The sequence below is a fragment of the Pterocles gutturalis genome, unplaced genomic scaffold (assembly GCF_000699245.1).
Source record: "Pterocles gutturalis isolate BGI_N339 unplaced genomic scaffold, ASM69924v1 scaffold41700, whole genome shotgun sequence".
NCBI lineage: Eukaryota > Metazoa > Chordata > Aves > Pterocliformes > Pteroclidae > Pterocles > Pterocles gutturalis.
The window spans coordinates 15,907-40,753 of NW_010147368.1; the positions used below are offsets into that span (position 1 = coordinate 15,907).

At 34.7% G+C, this 24,847-nt stretch overlaps 1 protein-coding gene across 1 annotated transcript; it reads right to left on the reverse strand.

Annotated features, from left to right (window-relative positions):
- Nucleotides 1–43: 43 nt before the first annotated feature.
- On the reverse strand, nucleotides 44–24,120 carry FANCL (Fanconi anemia, complementation group L; the record flags this gene model as incomplete). Its single annotated transcript, XM_010086030.1, has 10 exons — nucleotides 44–79; nucleotides 548–619; nucleotides 943–1,059; nucleotides 1,862–1,943; nucleotides 2,031–2,076; nucleotides 2,692–2,775; nucleotides 4,539–4,689; nucleotides 12,585–12,653; nucleotides 17,368–17,464; nucleotides 24,023–24,120. Coding segments are annotated over 10 exons (852 nt in total), but the record flags the coding sequence as incomplete, so codon positions are not given.
- Nucleotides 24,121–24,847: the final 727 nt, after the last annotated feature.

The window sequence follows — 24,847 nt, forward strand, 5'->3', positions numbered from 1 at the left end:
TCAGTGTAAGTGCAGTGGTGTTCCCATCACTCAGTTTTTTTTCTCAAAGTTTCTTGATTGAAGATTTCAGGGTCAGGGGCTTGGAAGAGATTTTTTTTAAATAATACTGTTAATACATATCTTCTAAAGGCAAGTTTTCTTAAACTTTCCCAATCTGCACTGAATAGTTATGTATGCGCTAAACTATTTGTACGAGGCCGTTTTGTGTTATGAAAGTTGGGATTCTTTTTTTTAGTTTTTTGAAACTGGACCTCTGCTACATTAAAAAAGTATCACGAAATACAACAGAGCGTGATATTTAATTATTCAAACACCAGTATGTTGATAACTGGTGCACAGACGTCTTTATATGTTTCAAAAAACATTGATTTAAATACTGATGCATTAAACGCATGGGAATGTAAAGTCTTCCTCTCTTTATTCCAATGTGTAAAGAGAAGATAGCCACATATTCTGTTTTACAACTGACTTTGTTATAGCTTTTGCCTTTATCTAAGCTATCACACACGGTTCAGTTCACTCACTCATTTTCATTAGATTTCCTTACCTTATTGCAGTATGGACATTCACCAAAGATGACATTAAAACTTTGTCTGCTGGAAGGAAGACCTTGTAGCCACTGCAACACAAGTGGATTAAAATTCAGATTTGTTTCACATCAAATTTAAGAATCATCTACTACCAGGGATTTTTTTCCAGAGTTCACTTGATCAACACATGACATCGTGTGTGTCAAGTTGGAGTCTGTACACCCACAAAGCGAGGCAGATTCCCTTCCCCAAGGAGCTTATTTATGAATTGGGGGTTAGAAGACAAGAGGAAGCACAGCGACTGTTGTAGCACTCTTTAAAGGACTTTGCTTCATCTGAAATGTAAGCAGGCAATGCTGATTTTCTAGAATCTGTGAGTTAGTGAGCAAGTTTGTCCCATTAATAACTTTACCTCATACAGGCAAGCCTGATGAAAAGGTTGTCCGCAGCGGGGATCGTCACACACTTGATCAGGAGTAGCACCATCGAGTCGATAGGCATAGCAGATTCCACAGTCCTTAGCAAAATCCTTAAACCACAACATGTTTTAGCTTACAGTACAACTGACAGGAAGAAACAGGGCTGGTAACACAGAAAACATGTTCATCTACTTGTCTTTGCTTTTGCATTTTTTGTTACTTAGAATCACTAAATATTTTTGCCTTCAGTATTATGTTTATACCATAATGGTGTAAAGAATGTGATTAGTTGCCAAATGTGCAGGACTTTGCTAGGTTCTATTTTATCCTCTCACTGAATTACATCTCATTTGACCAGCATTTTCATACTCTTGGGCCCCCCTGTTTTTTTTTTTTTTTTATTAAATGCAATGATTTGTCATTACATTTTGATATTAGACACAAGCCCTCACAGTCACAGATATTAATTTAAAAATTTCACAAGTGAAAGCAGAGTTAGTAATCCAGTGTTACAGCATTGTCAAAAATTAATTCCAAGTTTGCCTGGAATGCACCAGTATTTGGATGGCCTCTTGTCTCCTCTAAGCAGCTCTACCTAATTAGAACCTAAGCCATCAACATCCATAACAGAATGTTTGGGTTTTCCACATCTCATTAGCCACTCTGGAACCTCCTCTTAGTGAAGCCTGTTATTAATCGCCTTACTGCTACAAAGGCCACAGGAAACTCTGCACCTCTAATCAAAGGTTAACAAGCTCTGACAATTGTTGCTTGAAGTTCAGAAGTCCTTATGACAATATATTAATCCAGTTACCTCTCTGCTAAGTCTCTTATTTTTGCTAGTAGTTATAAAGTGACCATTTAAATTTTACCTATTGGGAAATAACTGATCATGAAGAAAAAGCAACTTACACTTTTTTCTAACACAGCACAAGATGGAAAATCAATTTCTAAGAGGTCTTTCAAGTTTTGTAGTAAACTGATTTCTGGATCCCTGCAGGTGGGAGAGGGAGAAAAAAGTCAACACTAGGAATGGCAAATACCATTTCAGTTTTAAGCCGATATTATTAAAGATGCTTACCATAAGTGCATATTGTTGTTCAGCTTAATTCTCAAAGGGTTAACCACTGCGAACAATGTACATAAATAATTACATCATCTTTAGGATCCCCACCCAATTTAACCTCTTCTATTTCAGCACTGAAGGGGAAGGCATGGCGCAGGGGGGGCTGGTTTTAATTATTGAAGCTATTTAAGTCAATGACTGCTCTTAGTTTTTTGTTTTGGAAATTCATTACACTTATATTTAAAATATCATACTGTTGAAGATACTATCCTATTCACCTTAAAAAGTTGGTAAAAATCTCTGGGACACTGAGCAAGAGACTTAAATATTTCCAAACACTATTAGGGCATATGTAGTCTTTTATTTTTTTAAGAAAATTATATGAAAATATAAATGCGGTTGGGTAATCATCTGTAGGACACAGCATTCCGTCTAAACTGTGCTAGGAAAGCACTGGAAAAAAGTGTCACTCACAGAGCAAACCAGCATGCTATGGATCTAGGCTGTTAAAAACCCCAGCATCTACTGCGTAAACTCTCGCACACATATTCAGCTTAATTCCTGGCTCTGCTTCAGTAAAGCTTACCCCAGGAGTCTGACATAGCTTACGCTAGTATCTGCTCACCAGAGACCAGATTCTAGAATAGAAACAAACGGTGTGTGTCTGCTGCCTTACCGTGATCTGCTCCAAGAAAATAACACTCAGGGAGCATGTTCGGATGCAGAGGATCTACCTCTACGTTCACTGAGACATTGTTCCCTGCAATGAGAAAGCAAATAAGTCACAGGGGAACCTTTTCTTTGCAGTTAAGTATTTGAAAACAGAAACATTAACCTTTTTTTAAAAGCAGTTTTAAATTTGTTAATTCAGGCTGGTTTTTATTACTACAGATAATAAAATGTTGGTAGGTATCCAAATTAATTGTTCAAAATATCAGGATATATTAAATATTTACATTTCAATGGACTGTAAATAAAAATAGTAACTAATTTAAAAAAAAAACAACCTGCCAGTCTTGCATTTCTTTTAGCCTAGTCTTAAGGTTAAGACAGACTTATTTCTGAATAATCAAACTCAAGCTAGATTACATCATCCATTTGAAATCTTAGTGAAATTTTTAAAGGTAGTTGAGTAATTGTTATTAATTTCTTGTCATCTTTTAAGTCAAAGATGGAAGCATAAAGATAATATTAAGCAGTAAAAGCCAGTCCCCTCCACAGCATACTCCTGGGCTGAGCGAATAATGACATATTTTTGAAATAGCAAATATTTTTTTTTTACAAGATACCCCGTCATTCTCATAAGGCATAAGCAGCTCAAAACAATCCAGTCTAAAAACTTCACAGCAAATTCTTTTCTAAATAAAAACAGGTGAAACCCAACATTTTTTGTAATGAAGAGGTATCTTAGCCTTGTCCTCCTTGAAGAAATCAGAATGAATTAAATTAAAGTCATAACTGAAGATTGTCTGCAACCGACAGCAAAGGGCTCAAAGCCTCGCATATCCCTCCACTGATCTAATGTGAGGTGCTTTTTCAGGCTTTTCTTTCCTTTTTTGTTGGTCTGTGTCAAAGTACAGCAGAACTAAGATAAAGCCACCCTGACTGCATGCACAGGCACAAAGTGTTGTCCAACCCATGTCATTTTAGCTGGTTGATGAACTTTTTCTGTCCCTCCCTCAACCCCCAATGGAGGAGCAGCCTCAGCACCCCACTAGCTCCTTTCCTTCTTAATGCTGCAAGCAACCAGTCCTTCTGCAGGTTTCTGGCACAACTTGAGGCTACTTTGGTCCATTGTTATGTTCTCAGGTTTTGCCAATGTACTATTGACATTTTGAATTTCAGCTAAAAATCAAAACTTTCAAAGATAACATTTGCCTCTGTATCTCTAACCTCTGACAGTGGCAAGTTTCTCCTTTGCAATCATAAGACTTCTTACCCTATATAAATTAAGACCTTAAAATGCCAGACATCAGCATATGAATTAAGGCACTTTTTCAGATGGTTGACACTGTAAGCCTCTAATTTCCTCTTCTCTTATTTCTTTGTCCTTTCCACCTGCCTCATTTAACCCCCTTTTCTCCATTTTGAGTGCACTCTAATATTCCTTTGATCTTTGGGCAAGATCAATCTAAAGTAATAGTCTGTTAAAACGTGGAATTTGTGAATGACATAAGGGCTTCACATAAGCTGACTTTAGAAATACTGATTTCTCTAGAGTTATCACCCAAGTACTCAGTTTTTGAGAGTTACATGTTCATAATTTACAAATACACAATATTTTCCTGCAGAAACTTTCATTTTACACCATAAAGTTGGAATTAATTTCCTAAACGGGTTCAGTATTTTGTTGAATATTGTTGTTATTTCTTCAATACACAAAATAAGAGTTGTGTCTTGCTGGTTTTAAATGCTTTCATTTTCCTAACTCTATAAAGCACCGTCTGATTAGATAAGCAAAGCAAGACAGCACCCTGAGTTTTACTTCTCAAATCCATTGTATTCCTCCCAATCTTTTCGTACCTATTGCAATTCTTCTTGTTGTAGCACTCCGTGTGGGACTTTCTGGCTCAAGCACCCATGTCTTCCCATCAATTTCATCCATGGCATCCCAGAATTCTTTCAGCGATTCTAATGCTGCCAGGAACTGATTATAAATGTCTATTAAGGAGTTCTAAGAAAGGAGAGATTTAAACAAATTTCATGTAATTTCCACCTACAGACATGTAGAATATTTAAAATACAAACTGTAGCTAATTTAAGAAGTATTAAAATCTAATATGAATCCAATTGTATCATAGTAGCATTAAATGAACTTCAGAGGTTTATTAATTGAAACAACACAAGTAAAGAGCAGCTGTATCCTGAGTACAAATAAATTCTCTAATCCTGGAAGTTGTAACATGTTTTGATATATGTACATCATACCTGGATTTGATAACATTTTATACTCCTTTTCAGAAAACTTCTCTGAAAACTGTTAACAACTGTTAATTTGCATTGCAACTTGTAAGCTGCTACTGTAAAATTAAAGTAAAAATCATCATTATCTGCTATTAAACTTGTAACATTCTGATATTTTGTCTCTACTTCAGCTGAGCAACAAGGCAGTGGTGCCAGATAGAAATACCCACATAACTAAAATAGCTTCTTTATTTTTTGAAAGACTCAGAGAAATACAGCCAAACAATATCATAATTATATCAAAATTAAGCAGTACAAAACCAGGCACTTAGCATAAGATTTCAAGCCATGTAAATATGGTAAGAGAGGGAGAAACTGGCTAATGATCAGAGGATTACACTCAAGGGATTTCAATATTTGAGAGTGGATTAGACAGAATCAGAAAAATCTTTCATTATACAGGACAATATACAGAGCAGCAATGCAAAAGAAGTCTTTTAAAAATCCCCAGTGAGCACAAAAGAAGTAACTATTTCTATAGGAAACTTCAAGTAGAGAACACACTCTGCAGTTAAGTTAGCACTTTTCCAAATGCAGATGGCCCAGAGGGTAGAAAATATGCAGATGAATTTAAGGAAACAAAAGGAGGTGAAGAATGCACAAGGAGGAAAGAGAAGAGTTCTACTTGGAGTAATACCCCATATGGGTCTTGAGCCTGACGCAGGACGGAGTCAGTGGAGGAACTGGGAAGTGCCATGAACAGAGCAGTAGGAGAATAAGCAGATGGCTTCGTGGGGAGAGATGAAGCTACGACAAGGACAGGAAAAAAAATGCAGGTGTCAAACTACCCAAAGGCAGCAGTAAAGGGAGATCAAGGGTGGGGGGGAAGTGTTTTAGAGACAAACTCTTCCCTGATAACTTGTTTTCTCAAATTGTTTGGTAGTGGGAAACTAACGAGTAGAAAAAGAGGAGTCATTTGGGAGCACCAAAGATTATTTTGAAATAGCTTACACAGAACACAACTGAACAATTAAATGCATGAGTAAAAAGCAGAAAGGGTAGGAGAGAACTGACAAGACTTCTTCAATTAGGATAAAGAAATGGTAAAGTATGTGTTAAAAAAACAAAAAGATAACGCATCTCTTTTAGCCTGGGAACAAGTTCTTCGGGTCAAAAAAAAAAAAAGAAAAAGCAAAGCAAACGATCAGTTCTTAAAGAGGTATTTTCCTATAAACAGAACAAAATATACACACACTGGTTTCCTTTAATCTTTAGTAATTGTTTTGTTTCTTTCTTTCTCACCTAGACAAAAGGCAGCAAATTAAATGAACTTTCTCAGGTGAAGAAATATGATTTTCATACATAAGTTTTTATATTTTGCACATACATATTTTAGAAAGAAATGGTGTAGCTTAGAAATAAAATGCTACATTTTCCTGCTGTTATTAAATTATATTAAAGTAGGAAAGCACTTAAGCAGAAAAGTGTGAATACTGCCAATCTCCAAATGTAACTCTTATTATCTTTAAAAGCATTTTGTTACTTTTATAATACCTGAAGTGACATAATAGTGTCAGTCACTTAACCGCATCTTAGAGTATAATATCTTCATCTTAAGTACTATTATTTCCAGTATTTTAATAATTTTCACACAGTCCTGAAATGTGATCTTTTGTGCTCTGATGACACTTAAATTAATAGCATAATTTTCTGGTACTTGCAACAGTTGCTTTCCATTTTGATTTTTTACATTTTTTTCTATCACATACAGATAAATCCTCTAATAATCATTTTTATCTTTATCTTCAGGGAATTCAAAGGGTTTCACTAGAAAAAAGAAACATCAAGGGATTATAACCCACAGATAAGTTTTAAAATCCAATTAATTTTAATACTAATTGTAATTTTTCAATGATGTTCCTTAAAAAGGTAGTTAAATCTTTTTTTTTTAATGCACTGTTCATTTGATCTTATTTGCATGCTTCATTGATGTTGCCAGCTGTCTCCTGCTATATACATAAATGCATCTATAGCTATTTAAATACATCACATGCTTGTCATGCAAACCATTAAAACTAAAACATTCCTTTTTATTTGATTAACCAACTAATTTTCGGTCATTGCCCAACACTTCTAGAAAAGACTGCTATCATGCTTTGTTTTTTCTACACTGCACCAAGATGGTAGTTAATAACATCAGACAGCACAAACTCTTTGTTTCTTGGTCACCTGTGTACAAATGCATTAGAATTTGTATGAAATATATCAAATATTATTTGGAAAATAAGATGTTCATAATTCAGGATATCATCACTGGCTGCCCTGACCCTGAAAAGCACTAGCAAAACCAAACTAGGTACTCCGTCCTCTGTGTCTGTTAGGTTTCCACACTCATCAGGCAAAACATCAATTACAAAAACAAAAAACATTGTGGCAGTTTATTCTTTAACAACAACTTAAAACAGAAAAAGATATTTTTAATGTATAATATAAACCTTGCATTTTATTTTTATCTACTGAGGATACTGACATCAACGAGTAGCAATGACTGGACAGCAGAGGTTAGGAAATACTAGTGCTAGAATAGTCATAAAACCTTAATGCAGTTTTTTTGCACAAGTGGATATCACAGTCTTTTCTAACTTGTTCAAATACTACTTCCCCCTGCCACGGTATCGCTGACATCTGTTGCGCTGGCTGGAAAGTGATCCCCCTGTGGCCACACTCCCTGATCCTGAGGCTGACCGGGCGTTATTGCCATCAGTGCAGAAGGCACTGGTGAGGGTGTGGTCGAAGCTGAAACACTGCATGTGATTCCGACCAGACCTTCTCAACTAAACCAACCATAGCTGGGAAGAAAGAAGCTTCTAAGATGAAGAATGGAGAGTCTACCATTAGAAAACCTCAAAAGAGTTTTACTGTTTTAGACTAGCACAACAGTGTAAAAGGAAATGGAATTATAAACTGCCGTGATCTACACTATGGTGGCTGTACAAGATACCTAGAGCTAGGGCTGGTTGAAGGACCCATCAAATGTGAATTCTTACCAAGTCAGCAGCTGGAGCCAGCATCCTCTCCACTACAGCACTGCAGTCCCAGGACACCTCATTACTTTCAAGAGGGAGCTTGGTATGTTTTTGACAGAGACATGCTGCATGATTTAATGATCCTGTTCCCTTCAGCTCTCTATAATGACCACAGCAACTGAGCAGCCCAAAAATATGATTGAGTTCATAATCAAAATGCATTTTCAGATTAGATAGCCTGAGTTTTCATATGGAAAAATAAGAGACTGAGAAAAATGTTATTTTGAAATAATGAGCTTGAGATCCCTTCACCTGGCCTTAAGAGGACTGTTTTTATTAGAGCATCACCTCCCATGACCACAGTCATAGCTTTAAACACTCAACACTTCTCCAGCTTTTTCAAATTTCAAGTTGTGAGTACAGAAAACAAAGAATACAATTAGTGATGACTTGTGAAAAGACACTGGAAGTGACTCTCGGCACAGACAGTTTTCTCTGTCAACAAAGCATATGTTCAGCCTCAAAGTCCTAATTATTCAAGGCTCTACGAGGCAAAAATCCGATATATACTGACACAAGCTATACCAGCGCAGTCCTTTGGACTGAACAGAAATTTAATGTTAATTTGGAGGGCTCTGATTCTGTGATCTTAACTTCTGAAAACGTGTTTGTAGAGACAGGGATAAATTATTTTACGGGAAAGCTGACATACAAACATATCAACTTTGATGATTTCCCAGCAATTTTAGAAAACTTTGACCCAGCGGTTACCTTTGTGAGACTACATGTAACCTCCATCCATGTCAATAACTGGTAGGAGAGACACATTTACTTTCATCAGTGAAAATCAGATATTCTGGACCTGTTTCTGAGGGGAACAAACCATCTCTTCTACCAGGAAAGAGTCTTGTGTATTTCTGCAACATTTTTGTTTCCACTTCTGTCCTCTGCTCTCTTATCTCCAGCTCATCACTGGTACCTCCTCCTGCCAATTCTTTCCTTCTTTTTTTACCTTATTCCAATTAAAGCACTTTCCCAGGTTTACCCCTACTGCCCATACACTGTTTCCTTCAATTAAAGGAATATGACAGAATGGAAAAAGAGTCCCTCTACTCTTGGGTCTTATTTCTAGAGCCATACAGGCTGGAAAGAAAAAGAAGTCTTGGACCCTACCTGCCATAAAATCCATTAAGCCTTTCTGACTATATGCCTATATGGCTATTCTGCCAAATTTCAAACACCTGCTCCAAATCATAGAATCATAGAATGTTTTGGGTTGGAACTTGATTAAATCCTGGATGAACTAAATATTAATCAAATGGTAGCAAGAATGTTCTAATTAAGGTAAATATAGCACAATTTATTAAAATTTATTTTTTTAAAAAAGATAAAAATGTGATCCTTATTCTGATTTTTTTGCTAAAATTCTTCCTAACACAAAATTTCTTTATCCAAAATTAAAACAACTGCAAAGCTTCCCAATAGAAACAGTAAAGTGGCCTAAACTATACGTGCTGCTACCTGCTTCCCCTTTATGAATTCTTAGATAGAATACAATTTAATAAAGTGAACAGCAGTTGGATGGAAAAGAGATCACCTGTATCACCTCAATAATTTATGATTCGTTAGATTTGTTTGGAAACTGTTTCTTTCTCATGAACAGTAGTTCAACAATTTTCTCCCTCCTTAGCACAAATCAAACCGAGACACAACACACTGAAATCTTTATAAAGTGTCTTGTCAACCATCTCAATTTTTTGTATTTATAGATGCATATAAAGCTGATGTCTAGGAAGCTTCTTTGCCAAGAAAAAACACAATTATGATGCATTTTACTGTTTTCATCAAAATAACCGAAAATTAATCTCATTCATACCACTATACCTTCTGAATCTTGTATTACTGTTTCATTGTTGGCTGGCTGCATGACCTCATTAGTCATTGATTTCCACTCTCCTGACCTTCATGTAGCCACCCAGGTGGGCAGTGGTCAGTATAGAAACAATACCCTGGTGTGAGGGCAGCAGAATATAGATGCACTGAACTGCAGAACTGTGCTTACAGTGTATGCTAAAATGTGGAGACAGCACATTTATCTGGTTATTTAGAAAAAGAATAAAACTGAAATAAGTAGATGTTCTTGCACTTGTCATTGAGAAGCACTCTGCATTTATTTGGCACTTATAACAGTAGCAGCAGCAGCATTGCCCTTGGTGCTGATTTCTTACTTCTCTAAAATGTCTCCTCTGAGCCAGCCAGAATACACTGGCTGTTGCTGATCATGCTGTGAGACACCTGCACTGGCTACTAGGCTTGTCATGACGCACAAAACCCTACCATCTTCAGCTTGACATTGTGCAAGTTATAATTATTCATCCAAATGAATATGTCAGAGCAGCAGCAGCAGACCTCTCATCAGAGCAAAAGAAAAATACATCAAAACATTATCAACCCAGCAGGAAGACAGGGACCATAAGGAAAATTACCCATTTTTAATATGGATGCCATAAAGCCATTTCTGGCTTATTACATGGAGGGGGGGGGGAGAAAAAAAAAGGAAAAAAACTAACCACCCAACAAACCCTCAAGTTTAAAGTCCAGAAGCACTGAAAAGAATCTGAAATAAGCAACAGCACACACAGGGGGGGGGTGAAGAAAAAAAAAAATCAATCACCTGAATCAATTTATATTTTCTTTCATAGGAGTTTATATTCTAATAGTGCAATTGCACAATTTAAGTTAAGCCTTGTCAGTTTTTACATTGAAGATGAGCAACAAATATTAACATTTAGGACCTATCAGTATCAAAACTTCATGTTATTTTACTAGAAAATAAGTATAGCATATTCTTTTTTCCTTTTAGGAACCAAAATTTTTAACCACTTGAGGACCTCCTAAATTCTGATACCTGGGGTGTTTCAGCATTACCTAAGCTTAACCCTTATTTTACGACAGTGTGAAGACTGCTCACTGCAGTGATTTTGAAAAACCACACATTTTGAAAATAAGCACAATTTACACAATTACTACACACAGTTTTTTCCAGAAGGGTTAGGTTCATGTCACCCACATAGATAAGGTCAATTTTCAAAAAAAGACTGTCCAACTAAAGCTTTTCTATCAGCACAATGCACAGGTTGTTGGTATTTGGTTCAGTATCATAGCAGGCTATCGGCAGCTAGAATTAGTATGACATGATCACAAAACTCGGTCTTCAGTTACATACAAACATCTACTGTTCATGTTTTCAAATAGTCCATAGGTAATTCTAACTGTAAAAAGATTTTAAGGTCTCAAGCATGAGAATGTCATATTTTTAACGTTAGATTTTTGCTTGATTGTAGTGTTGATATTAAAATATTCACTCCCATCTTTAACCTGATATAAAGCAGCTGCTTTTGACATGTTTTTCAAGAACATTTTATTAAAACTTCAGTCCAGCTAGCGGTTTTAAAATTACTAATAGTAAACACAGAGAAGCAATGACTGTCAAGGCTATTTTAAATGTTGTTAATTTAAGGGAACATATATTGCAATGCTGGAAAATTAATAAAATACTATTAAAAGTATGCATAAAGTTCAAGGTTAGAAACAATACTTGAAATCCTGCCGGTAGTATATGGAATCCAGTATAATTTAAGGGAAAAACAGTATCTGTTTAAATTGTTCCAAACCATACCAGAGAATCAACACCTAAAATTACATGTGAAAATAAATATATTTTTCATTTGCAATAGCCCATTCTTGCAGTTATTTCCTCAAGCTCTTGTATTGGAGGGTCTGCGGTGACACACAGAACCTTGAGCTTCACAGTCAAAATTATATGCCTGTCTTAAAATCATTCTGATGCAACCTTTCAGACATGTTCCCTATGTAAATTTAGTAACATAAGGACAGGCTTTATTGATGGGTAGAAACCCTTGCGAGAGTTAGAATTATGAAATGCCATCATTTACGTAAAAACTATTTTCCCAGAACTAAATGAAATTAAACATCAACTATTTTCTAGAGATCATTCAAATTAACTTACATTTAAGTGGTCACATTTAAATCCATTTAATCAAGTACATATGCTCTATTAAGGAAAAAAGATATATGAAATAATGCAAGAGAGACTAAAAAAAAGGCAATTGTTCTTGGTTCTTCATATTAACAATACCAGTTAAACTATGAAATCAGAATTCTGTTAAGTACTTTCCTGTTCTTCTTTTGATTGTAACTGAAAAAGTTTTATTGTTATGAAAACTATATAGGATAGCAAACTGGGGGACTGCCTTTTTCTTCATGTCTGTCAACTTCAGAGCATGCTTCCTTTCTATAAGACAATCATTTCCCATGTATATATTCTCCCAATATCATTCCTATAGATATTTCAGCTGTATGAATAGCTTAAGAAAAAAACAGCTGGTATGAGTGCAAAGCATACAACATGCAAGGTATATCTATATGGCAAGGAAAATATTTAAAACACTGTCATAAGGAGTTCAGTATTACTACATTTACATCAGCATGTATAAAAGTAAAATGCACACAGGGAAAAAAGCTGGAGGTAAAAAACAAAGTCCAACCCTTCATTACCACCTACATATTGAATATGTACCTCAGTTATTAAAAAAAGATGCATAGTACAGCAGTTTACCTGTGGCATCCAAGAAATCGCAAACGGAACAGGAAAATCCACAAAGCAATCCGGCGGTTCTGTTGGATACTGAGGGAGGGAAAGAAAATACAGGTTTTTGGTTTTCTTTCTTTTTTTTTTTAAAATGATTTAAAGTCAGACTGATACTCAGCTGCCAAATTTGATAACAAAATATGAGCACATCAAGCATCTTGAGAACTTGGGTCTTAGAGGAAACAGTACGTAAAGCATTTTCATAAAAAATTATGAATGTTAATTATCATGTTAAGAAGAAATGTACATGTAAACAGAGTTTATATAGCAGTTTTTAGTGAAAGTAGGAGAATCAGTTCCCTCTGTCCAGTGTTCACAAAGACACATTTAAAAAGAACTGAAGACAAAAAAGATCAAATATTAAAAAAGAAAAATTATCCTCAATTACCTGTATTGGATAGGAAAACATAAAAAAACCCAACCTTTTCATGAATCAAGAACTAAGTTTCATTTAAACTAGAATATTTGCTCTGACTTGCAACATTTTTTGTCTGAAACTGAACATAATCAAGAGTAAGAACATAACTAGAAAGAGATGAATGAACATATACCCAAAATTAAAACAACTCCTTGCCCTCCACCCCAAATGAAAAGGTATCAATGAGGAAAATAAAAAAATAGCTGTATTAAGAAAACTGAAGCTATAGAAGTTTGATAACTCCAAAAATAACTACTGACTATTCTCAGCATCCAATTTGAAATCTGTTGAAGAAAAGCTGGTATTTTCTGAAAAATAAAGCAGCAAAGGAAAGAAACATCTAATTACAAATAAACTGTGTCCTTTCTAAGAGCATCTATCCAAAATTTTATTCACTTGAGAAGTTGCCTCCTTTAGTCCTATGCAACTTTTCAAATTCTACCAATGACATACCCAGCAGTTTCATAGAAATTGTATTAGTATCACATAAACTGCCACCACAAGAAAATATTATAGAGAACCTTATTTGGGGACACACGAAAAAAAGTCCCAGCTTCCTCATAGAATTCAAGAGAGTTAAGACAAAGAGGTGCTGCTTCCCATAACTGTTCTCCATCCAAAGTAAACCTCTACACATAGACATTGTCCTTATTTACCAGACATCTAGCAATCAATTCATCAGAATTTTTAAAACATGGCTTTATTTTATGTAAAATGAAATTCTACAGTAATTAGTTTCAAATTGTTCTCAATGGCAAAGAGCAAAAAAAGAGACGTGACTTCCCTAAAGCATCCATTTTTCATTGCTTTCATTTTAATAATAATCTAGTGGATTTATGGATTTCACATAAATTTGTTTAAACTTGCTTTTTAATGTGCCTTCATTTGTGGTTTCTGTTAGGTGTTCACTTTCTGAAGACAACTCCTGCAACTAGGATATCTTGTGCTTTATCATTTTATCAAATTGGTGTCAGAGAAGTTAAATAAGAATGACAGAGCAAGAGGAGAGAAACAACTCATTTGGACAGGAGGCAGCTGCAACTTTGAAATGTATATCCACGAAAGCTGTTACAGTTTCTTTTATTGTAGAGTTACTGATCTTGCATTGTAGGCATTGCAGTGTTAGTGGTTTTGTATTGTAGGTATTATTTTTCATAAAATACTTCAATGCTTGCACAGAAATGAAATCGTCTGCAATGTATAAAAGTATGCCTAGAACAAACTCAGTCAGAACAATTTTCCCATAGGATTGGTTTTAGGCCTACCCCATTTAAATCTCAGCAGCACTAGCCAATTATGTGTTTACTTTTTTGGTAAGTAAATTCATTTTATGCACTCTTTTGTAGGGTGCCTTTGAACAAGCAATTGCAAACAGATTCTACTAACTTTATATTATTTTAAAAACCCCCAAAACCAAAAAACCGACAGCAGTTTTAGTCACATTTTCTTTAAGAGCACAATATTGTACTGTGCACCAGATAATTGCCGAGAAACATGCAACAATGATTCTGTACATATGTATGGAATGCTTTTAGACCTTGCAGAGTGAAATCCTATATAAAATAAGGTGATTCCCCAAGAGATAGTATTTTACAGTACTATACCTGCCTGAGCACATCAATGACATCATGTGTTATTACATTCAAATGTATATGTCATTATTTATATGTCCTATTATTCTTTAGAACAATTTAAGCAATTATTAAACAAAATATTTATATTGTATTTTTGAGCATGCAGTTAACTTTACCTAGAAAAGTATTTTCATAACCCTTGCCAAATCATTCAGATAATTACCAAAGCATCTTGATTACTACATGGCATGCAAATCCTTGCAGTGGCCTATTTGAAAGCTTGGTATCTGAAATGGCAAGCACTCAACCCATTTCTCATGCAATACAAAAAGAAATCAGATAAAGAAAATCCAGTGTATATGGTTTTATACTCACAAAGATGCACGCTTTGTTTTCAGAAAACTTCTCAATGTAAATTGTGAGTGGATAAAGATTTCTGGACCAGGCATTTTCAACCAAACAAATCTGAAAACTATTTCACTAAATTTAACCTGAGCACTAAACAAGTTTAAGCCTAATCATTTACAAAAGTCAAAATTGTGTAGCACATAATTTGGCTAACGTACCTAACTATGATATGACCATTCTCAATTCTTCCAGGCTAAATCAATCACTCCAAGTTTCCTAGACGTTTTACAAATGCAGTTTATAGAAAACAAGTGTTTTGAAAGGAAAGTTCCAAACACAAAGCACATTAAGACAAGGACAACAGGTAGAAACATTTGACAATGCATTAAATAAAAGTCCCCAAAACATATCCAAACCATTAAGAATGATAGCAAAGAAATATTTAGGGGATTATCTGAATACACGATAACCTTACGAAAAAGAATTTACTAAGGTACTTATTTAAGAGTTTCTTCCTAAAAATGTCAGCATGCTTATAAACTCATTTCACTGTACAGCTGAACAAACCAATCTGCCAGAATACAGACAAGAGCCAGCAATATATGGAAAAGGTTTAGCTCAAACACTAACGTTCATCAAAGAAACGGCATAACAAAAATAAACATATTTTTTATTAAAGCAGGTTATCAAAAGAAATCCCTTCAAAAATACTTCACCAAAGTCTTTTCAAATGTATTAGATATGTATATTGAGGAAAATCAAATCCCCATGTCATCAAAACCACATTTCACATGTAAATTTTCTCTTGTGGCAATTTAAATGCCAGTCATGGTTTAAAAAGGACAAGCAATTGATCCTTCATCATAACAATCACTTGGGATTGATGATTACTTGCTGCAACAGACAAATTGGATAATCTAGTCTATTACTCTGTATCCTTAATTGTTAGACAGTGCTTTCTTCTGCTATTGGAAGTCTCAACTTCAGATATTTTACTACTATAAAGAAAATACACAAATTTTTACAAGGACAGAAAAGGGTAATCTAGATTCCCTTTAGGGTACAGTGTTAAATTAAAACTAAACAGACCCAGCCAATGCTTAAGCCCAATAGTGTTTGACCACGGCAGCTGCTTGGTAAAAATAGGTATTGCACTGTATTTTTTCCTGCGCTTTTATACTTCCAAATAGTTAAAATATTTTACTTCACTTGCCATAAAATTAAGAAAAAACCTAGAGGCAACAGGCTGCACTTAATTCTTAGTGTCATACTAAGTATGGGATAGCGGCTCCATTATAAACAATGACAATACAGTCTGGTTACTCTCCTTGTACATTAAACAGACGATAATTGTACTTCCTGATATATTTTTTCGACCAATGTATTTAATAACAGGCTGACTAGCAAATTAATTATGCATTCATTACTCTGTGCATGTAGGATAGTTCTACTCTTTTTTTAAAATCCACTTTAGCAACCTCAACTCCCAAACAGTACTTTTTCCACAGGCTCCTTTTTCCTCTCTAAGGTAAAATTAGCTTGTCTTATGTAAAACTCAAAACCCTCTGGTATTTAAAGGAATATACGATGTCTGTGAAGGTGAAATTTAATCTTACAATACCATGCCCACTCCTCATCCCTTCAAGATTATTACTCCAGATGACAGACCAAGGATAGTTCCAAACAACAATGTTTAGACACTTCTGGATCTACTTTTTCCCCTGGACTGATTTTCTGAAGACGAGAGCTATTACCATACAATTGTTGCCATACAGCCTGGATATTCAGAGTTTCTGGGAAGAGATTTATGCCTTGAAACAATAAATTCTATGAAGAAACATTGCATTGAGTTCAGGTATAAGTATCCAGAAAAATTGAATTTTTTTTGCTTCACACATGCCATGGAATTGCTTTGCAGACACTGTCAAAGGCAGCAAATTATTTAAACTTTAAAAAAAATATTTTTTTAACATAAAGACCTAATTTCTACAGTCAGTTTTTCATAGATCTTTATTCTATAGCTTCAACAGTAATGCTTGCTAATCAGACAAGCCAATATCCTCTAATTCTCATTATATGCATACCGTCTAGATGGAGTGATAATGAATGAGTCTCCCAAATGGCTTTGTCTGTAATCCAGAAAAATAATTGCAATATCATGAGATGTTTTTCATGTGATGCACAGTTTCATATGAAAAGATTCTTACAGATTCCCATAATGCAATATAAATTTTAAATTAAAGTCTGAAATCTCTACTTTATATAAAAGAATTTCTCAAAAAACCCACCACTATTATCTTGCAGAGCAGACATACTAATAAACAAACCAACTCTCTAAAATCCTTATGAATTAACAGAAATCCATTTATTTCAAGGAAGCCTTAAAATATATTCTCCCACATAAACTCACCTTTGCATTTAACGTGAGAGTGATGAGATGTTGTCGACCACAAGTGTCTTCAGCTTTTAGCTTGACTGTGGTAAGACCAGTATCCACATATGCGACTCTGAAAGAGAGGAGGAAACTCTCTCAACAGCATTGCAAAGTGTACAGTTTGAAATGTCTGCAATACTCTTACTAGCCCCATTACAAATATTAATCAGAGAAAGTCCTATACACCAACAATTTCTCCTCTTCTAGATTTACTGCTGTTAATACACCAGTCTACTGCTTAATGCAGTCATACATCTTTGGGTTATTTACAATGTGTGTCAAGGCTCATGCTGTGGTCAGTGAGCACTGTGTTTCAGTTTTCCATCACAGGAACCTTTGACACACACAGCATGTTCCTGTCAGCCTCTACTTATGTACACATTAAACTTCCTGTCAAATCTTTGATCCATTTCTGCAGTTTCTTACTGTATGAGACTTTTATGCTCTTGATTTGTTTTCTCTTCAATAAAATTCTCTTTTATTATCAATACTATTATTGTGGACAATTCAGCGGATATTGGTTCATATTCTGAAATTGATTTTCTGCAGAAAACAGTGCCAGAACAGGTATGAAATTATTTACAAGAACTTGCCTTCATTTCATGACAGTTTCACACAGTATGCATGCACCCAAGCAAGTATCAAGTACATACTAAATGTAAACAAGTTTTAAAACTTCTGACAAAATCACTCTTTGCTTAAGATGTCACAGATTTATGCTTCCCGCAACAATGAAGACAAAGGCAATTGTCAAATACATTGTTCTCTAGAAATATGTTCTGTTGAGTAGCTTCAACAACAGCCAAAACAGTTCAAGCTTCATATATTAACCAGCAAACTGGACATGTGGATATTTTGGCATTTTTACTATGTCATTCTTGTGTAAAGATAAAAAGCAGACCAAGATTATTGTAAAACTTATCACCTAGACTGATGGAAAAGCCTATCAGAGTTCAAAGAAAGCAGCTGCTTGCTGACCTAAGTAACATTTTTTTTTAAAACCATTACATATAGCCCAGTCATTCGAGGCAGCATGCTGGGAAAAATAGTTCTCTTTGAAGTGAAATGGCCAACAGAGTTGTAGAAGCCTGTACCAGAAAAAGCAGACATACACCAAAGGGTGTGTACATTCCTAGGAAGGAAGTGAAAAGAAAAAAACTGATCTACATATTATGACATAGCCTCAACATGATGGAACTGAAGAATACAGATGAAAAAGCAGTCGTAGTAGTAAGTAGGGAGATATATTATTTCATGTTTAATGCTGATTAATGCAATATTAAATAGTCCTACAGATACCTGGGAGCATTTTGACACTCCTTTTCTCTACAACAGTTGAAAGAAATACAAGTCTTTATAAAAGTGTAATTCAACTTTAGTCAATTAAATTCCATTTATTTAGAAAGAACATTATTCCTCTCACTGGAAAAAAAAAATTACTCCTGCTTTGTTCCAACTTCACATCAAAATTATATCACAGATTTTTCTTAAGATAAGAAACTACCTACATCCCACCCTCTTCATCTACTGTTGCCTGGTGTGTGGAAATCATAAACCAGCAGCTAAGGCACAGAATGGTTACTGGAATAAAATATATAGCAGTGTCCAAAACAAAGTATAACTGGTGCAGACATCAATGCACTGTGAGGTTAGATAGCAAAAGAGAATGGAAAAATTAAAGGGATGCTGTCAAGGTCTTTAGGATTTAAAATCATCTGTTCTGACAGTCATCTTGTTTGGACCATTTCACTCTAGAGATGCCAGAAAGGTATGGATTATTTTAGTTTAAAATCAAACATTTTTGCAGTTCCTCACTCTATATGGGGTGGGAGGGAAAAAGATTTAAAAAATATTTTTATTTCTATTTCTTAGATAGCAATGGACATACATGTTTTAAAATTTATTTATTAAATCCTTAAAAGTTCAGTACTTTAGCATTAAACAACCTGATGGCCTCTAAAATAAACATATATACGTGTGACTATTTACATATATTTAATATAAATATATACACACCATTATACTAAAAATACAGTGACAATATGATTATGTTCAATCATATTTGTAAAGAACCTTCACTTCAGTTTTATTGAAAGTGTAAATTAGACACTTCAGAAAAAAATTTGTAAGCATTTGGAAAAGGTAGCAAGAGCACCAATAACGGGTACCAGTTTAGTTATGTATAGAGAAACACATCAGAACATGATTTTCAAGTTCTGTCCGTTATTCAATTTTTAACAAATTTTTAGTTTTAGAATTCATATTTAAAGTATCTTTTAAAACCAATTTAAAAAGTGATTTTCACTGAGCTTAGAGATAAAATAAAACCAATTAAAAAACATAGATCCTCAACACTATGAAGCATCACTACAATACAGACCAATCTGGAAATTCTTATGAGTTTTATTTAATTTTGACTTCAACAACTAGTTGCTAGTAGAAGACAACTATTCAAGCTAAGCAACACAACACCTTATAAGTATTATTCATTAAAAACCTTGTACTTAGAGTTTTTCTAGAAAAATGTTCTCTTCCCTTTCAAACTTTTTCACAAATAGGAACATCAAGGAATAAAAAACTTCTCAGACAATGGCTATAAAGGGTTGAAGAATGCCCAGAATAAAGATTCATAGGTAGCCTTCCTCCTTCTCAACATAATGTGAAAACAATAAACTGCCTCCAGGCAAGAAAGGATCCAATTTTCCATTTAGGACAGAAAGAAGGAACTCAGTAGCTTCGTGGCTAACTGTTCTGTAACATCACTCTACCAATCATTGGATAAGAAGAGACGAAAGGGTCAGTTGTGTAGCACTGGAGAAAGTTGCTCCATGTTGTAAGAGTCATATTAACTTCTTCATATGGTTGTATAATCAAGTAAGGAATTGTTTACATAGGTGATATTTTGGTTATATAAACCTATATTCCTCTGTAGGCTTTTATCATATAGAAAAAAAAATGAATGACCATAATGGAAAGCCTCAGTTACATCCCTGAAGTACTGTAATTCAGCATAACACACAAATGATTGAGAACACACTACAAGGCAGGATTCCCTTGGAAACAGAGAAGGCAAGAGGAAAAGATACTTCCTATGAAAAAACTTGGCAAGTATCAAGCAGAAATGCACTGAGACTTGACACAAGTGGGATCATGACTCACACCACACACTTAAGAGATACTGGCAACATTTATGAATCCACATGAGGGTGCTAAGATTCCTACAAGTGTTTTATAGTCGATAATTTACCTTCCCAAGATATTGTTATTGCATCAACTAGCAAAATTATGAGATGCTATTAGAAGAGCCTTTCCTATAGCTTAATACTACTACACATGTACTCTCTCCCTCACCTCAGCTGATTAGGTTTGTGCTGGTATTTTTCCATGTTCTTAAAAAGAAGGAAGTATCCTCCTTTGAACTTGTCGGCTGTTATGACAGCACTTAGTGTTAGAAATTTGGTACAATTTTATAACCTGGTGAACTGTGACTTTTGTGTACAAGTATTTGAATATGAAAGCATATTCACTCTGCTGCACACCTAAATTAGGTCAAAGAATCAAGTTTTCTGTATCACAGAGACAGTGATTATATCTATTCACAGCAGCCTGCCCATTTGCAGTGCTCATTACAGTACTGTTTGTACTTTCAGTGGTTTAGGAGGAAAGAGGTGTAAGATCATTGCAGATAATGTCTTCAATTTGTTTCTGAGAAACTTCACATATCCCTTAGATAAAAGCCACTAGAACACATGAAATGTGTGCCACACCTGAGAGCTTCTTAACTCACTTCAGAGGTAAAGGAACCATAGCCTACTGCTTTGATTCTCTTTCAAACAAAATATCCTTCAGTTTTTCGGTTGGATTAGGATACAGTCAGCTTCCAACATGACCCAAAACTCATTAGGAAAAAGTAAACCTGGGGTCCACAACAAGCCAGTTCTTTTCCAGTAAAAATACTGATAAATAAAGCTGGAGGCTTCTCAAGGTGTGAGCAGTGATTGATCCTTACTGCCAGTACTAACTGAAGGCTTAGTTTTGTGTTGAAAGACCATACCAGGATCTTTTCAACTAACATGCAAATACGCATCACCTGCAACTCAAAAATCAATCTAGGTTATGTGGCCTTCTTAGTAGTTCATTATATTGTTAAAAAAGCCACTAAAATTAGAGGTGTAACTTACTAAGGTATTTCAAATCGCCTCTCTGGGTTATTCTCCTTCCAACTCATAGTAAACCAGACAGGATCCCCTATGTACAGCCTAGCCCTTTGATTAATGATTCACTTCCCCAACCAAAAAAATCCAATCAAGGCTTTACCTATAACATAAGCCAAGAGGTGGATGTTTACTGAATTATATGACGTCACAGGACAAAAGCACAGCATAAGTTGTGCGTCTACATGAAGACCATCTTTGCCTAGAAACCAGGTCAAGTTCTGCCCTAGAAGCATGCACTTTGATAAAACACTGATGTGCTTCTTAATAATAAACTACTGGATGTTTTGTATATAGACCAAGTAAGAAGAAATACCAGTTTTGAGATAGTATATTGTATTTTGAAAGTGCATTTTTAGTATATTTAGCTCTATACTATATTTACATATCTGATTATAAATACAGTATATTTTCTAGATTTATATATTTGAAGTATATTTATTGTATGTCAGTCTCTGTTTTGCTGGCATGGGCTTTTTCAAAGTTTTGGTTTGGTTTGTTTTTTTTTTTTTCATTTTGGGAGAGAAGGCATGAAGGCATAATTCAAAATTTACTTCCCATGTGTTTAGATAATTTTAATATTCTCAGACCTGAGCCTGAGAAACTTCAACAGAGCATGTCATCAGCTGGCACAACTGCATACTTAGTAACAGAAATCACTGAAAGAAAACTCATCTGATTTAACAAGAATGTTTTAAACCTTTAAATAAAAGTGGGCCTTCAAACCAAATTCCTACTTAATGTTAAGCACATGTTATTTATGTATATATAAATCAGGTGAGAAAACTCAAAACTGTTCTTAAACCCAAGGCTTCTTTATTTCATTTAGCAAAATAAACGCTTGTTGAAGTTAACTTACCATCCAAGTCTAAGGTAAAAGATTTGTCTTGTTGAAAACTGCAAATGTAGGCTTTTTGTTTTTAACTTTCATTTTTACTGAAACTATAAATTAGCTTCTCATTCAAAACTCTTCAACATCCTACACAATCTTTTCTCTAAACGACTTGAAAGGGTTATTAATTGCATATTATTAGTTAAATGCATATTATTAAAAACAGCCTTCAAACGTTATTTCCTTAATGCCTTCCTACGCAGAAACAACTGCCTTCTTCAACCCCATAGAGGTCTCCTGATGGTTCTAGGGGTAAGGACAGAAATCAGTCCATTCCAGGCTCTCTGCTCTAGGCATAAAAGACTCAGTATCAGAGAACTTGCTAGTGGTAGCACATGTGATGGCAGTTAAAGCCTCTCAAGTAAAAGTCTACAAAACAGGAAGCTTTGCAGATTTCTGAAAAATTTCCACATGGACATTGAGTACTTGATCACATGTGTACGTTCCTTCAGGTTTCTATAGGAGGTATGAGGAGAACAACCTTGTAGGAAGATGAAATTAAATTTGCTCTACGAGCTCATCTGAGAGTAAACGGGACTGTGAATAACATAATCTATTTGAACTCATTCCAGACCCTAATGAGAAGGCACCCAGAGGCAGCTATGTATACATTTCATCCCTCAACAAAGTCAAATATCCTTTCCTAATGTGACATTCTTTCCCATGATATTAAACCAACTGTTTCAGTTGGGGTGAAAAGATTCACTTCTAATTCTCCTTCCCCCAGAAGATGATGCAAACTGTCACTTCTTGTTCCACAGGTACTCAATTTATAGTACAGCATATATATGAAACCATGTTCTTGGGTGCATTGAGTCTCCATCCTCACATGACAGTTTATACTCTCCTGGTGCATTTCTCCCAGTTGGAAATGCTCCTGTGCTCCCCCAAACACGGTTTCTCTCTGTGAGGGTTGCAAAGAGCTGTCTGTTTCGAAGTTCTGGAGTTAACAGCTTTCCAAATTCTCCCCTCCACTCACATATTTTTTTTTGGTAGATTTACCTTTTTGTGGATGAACTATGTTATTCATTTGTCTAAGGAGATTCTTGTGCTATGAAGAGCAAGATAGAACTGTTCTTTAAAAATAATTATTCTAGTCCTAAAAAATGTATGAACTGTTTTTATGAAAGTGTGATGATCAACCATATCATATGAGAATAGTCAAGAAAAGCTGTACAAAGTAGGGAAAATAGGGAAGGAGAACTATAAAAGTTGTATTAAATCCATTTCTATGCGAGTAGTTTATATAGGTCAAAGAAGAATTGATTTCTTAGTAGTAGTATCTCACCTTTCAGCTCAGCTATTTGAGACTGAAAATACACCTTCAGATGAGGCAGGTTTGCAGTTTTTAATTAAAAAAAAAAACAAACAAAAAACAAACAAAGCAACAGTTTTTTAAAAGTAAACCAGTTTCTGAACAGGATGAATTAACAGAACAAGTACATTTGATATGTTCAACTCACAAATATAAAAGAAGAACAAATATTATAAACATAATGTCTCTTAAGAAATAAAATAAACATACTTAGTCCAACCCAACATTTCTAGATCTCTGACAAGACAGAAGTAGTATTCTGGCGACCGTGGTATATGCAGGTCTTGAGTATTCTTTAAAGCAATTTCCTGTTTAAAAGAACATTTAAAACATCATTAAGAGAGATTTCAATATTTTTGCATCTATTTAGTTGTGATTTTTTGCAATTCATTCAAAAATATTAAGCTTATGTAAAATTAACTGTACACTGCATTTGTTTTGTTATAGCCTCCAGCTAAAGCAGACAAAGATGATGTTTGGTAAATTACTTCAGATACTGGCAATGAAAACATCTGCAATTTAAAAAAAACCCACAGATGTTGACAACATAGTCTTCAGATGCAAATATCAAATATGCCTCTTTTTCAGCTAATAAATTTGAAGTCAAGCATCTTGACTGTATGAACATTTCAAACGAAGGTTCTATCAAGCCCACAGCTGTCTCCTGGGCTCCACAGCCACAAAAGAAGACACATATATGAAATCCCCCATATTATTTTTAAGTAGCTATATGCAACTTTATACAGCAATCAAAAGAAAAGAAATAAAAAAATCAATTTCTCAGTTTTAATATCATAGGATCCCAGTGAGTAAGTTTTGGTACAGGCACTCAAGTATGTTGTAATTTCTCAAAAAGAAATTTTTATCAAACAGGTAGTGCCAGGTTACAGAGAAAAACAAAAACAAACCATATGTTCCACACACATGATGTGCTACATGTTCTTTAAAAATGTACTTAAGTTAAAATTATGCTTATAGAACAAATAAATAAGATAATGAAATTTATAATAAAATTATAATAAAATTCACATAAAA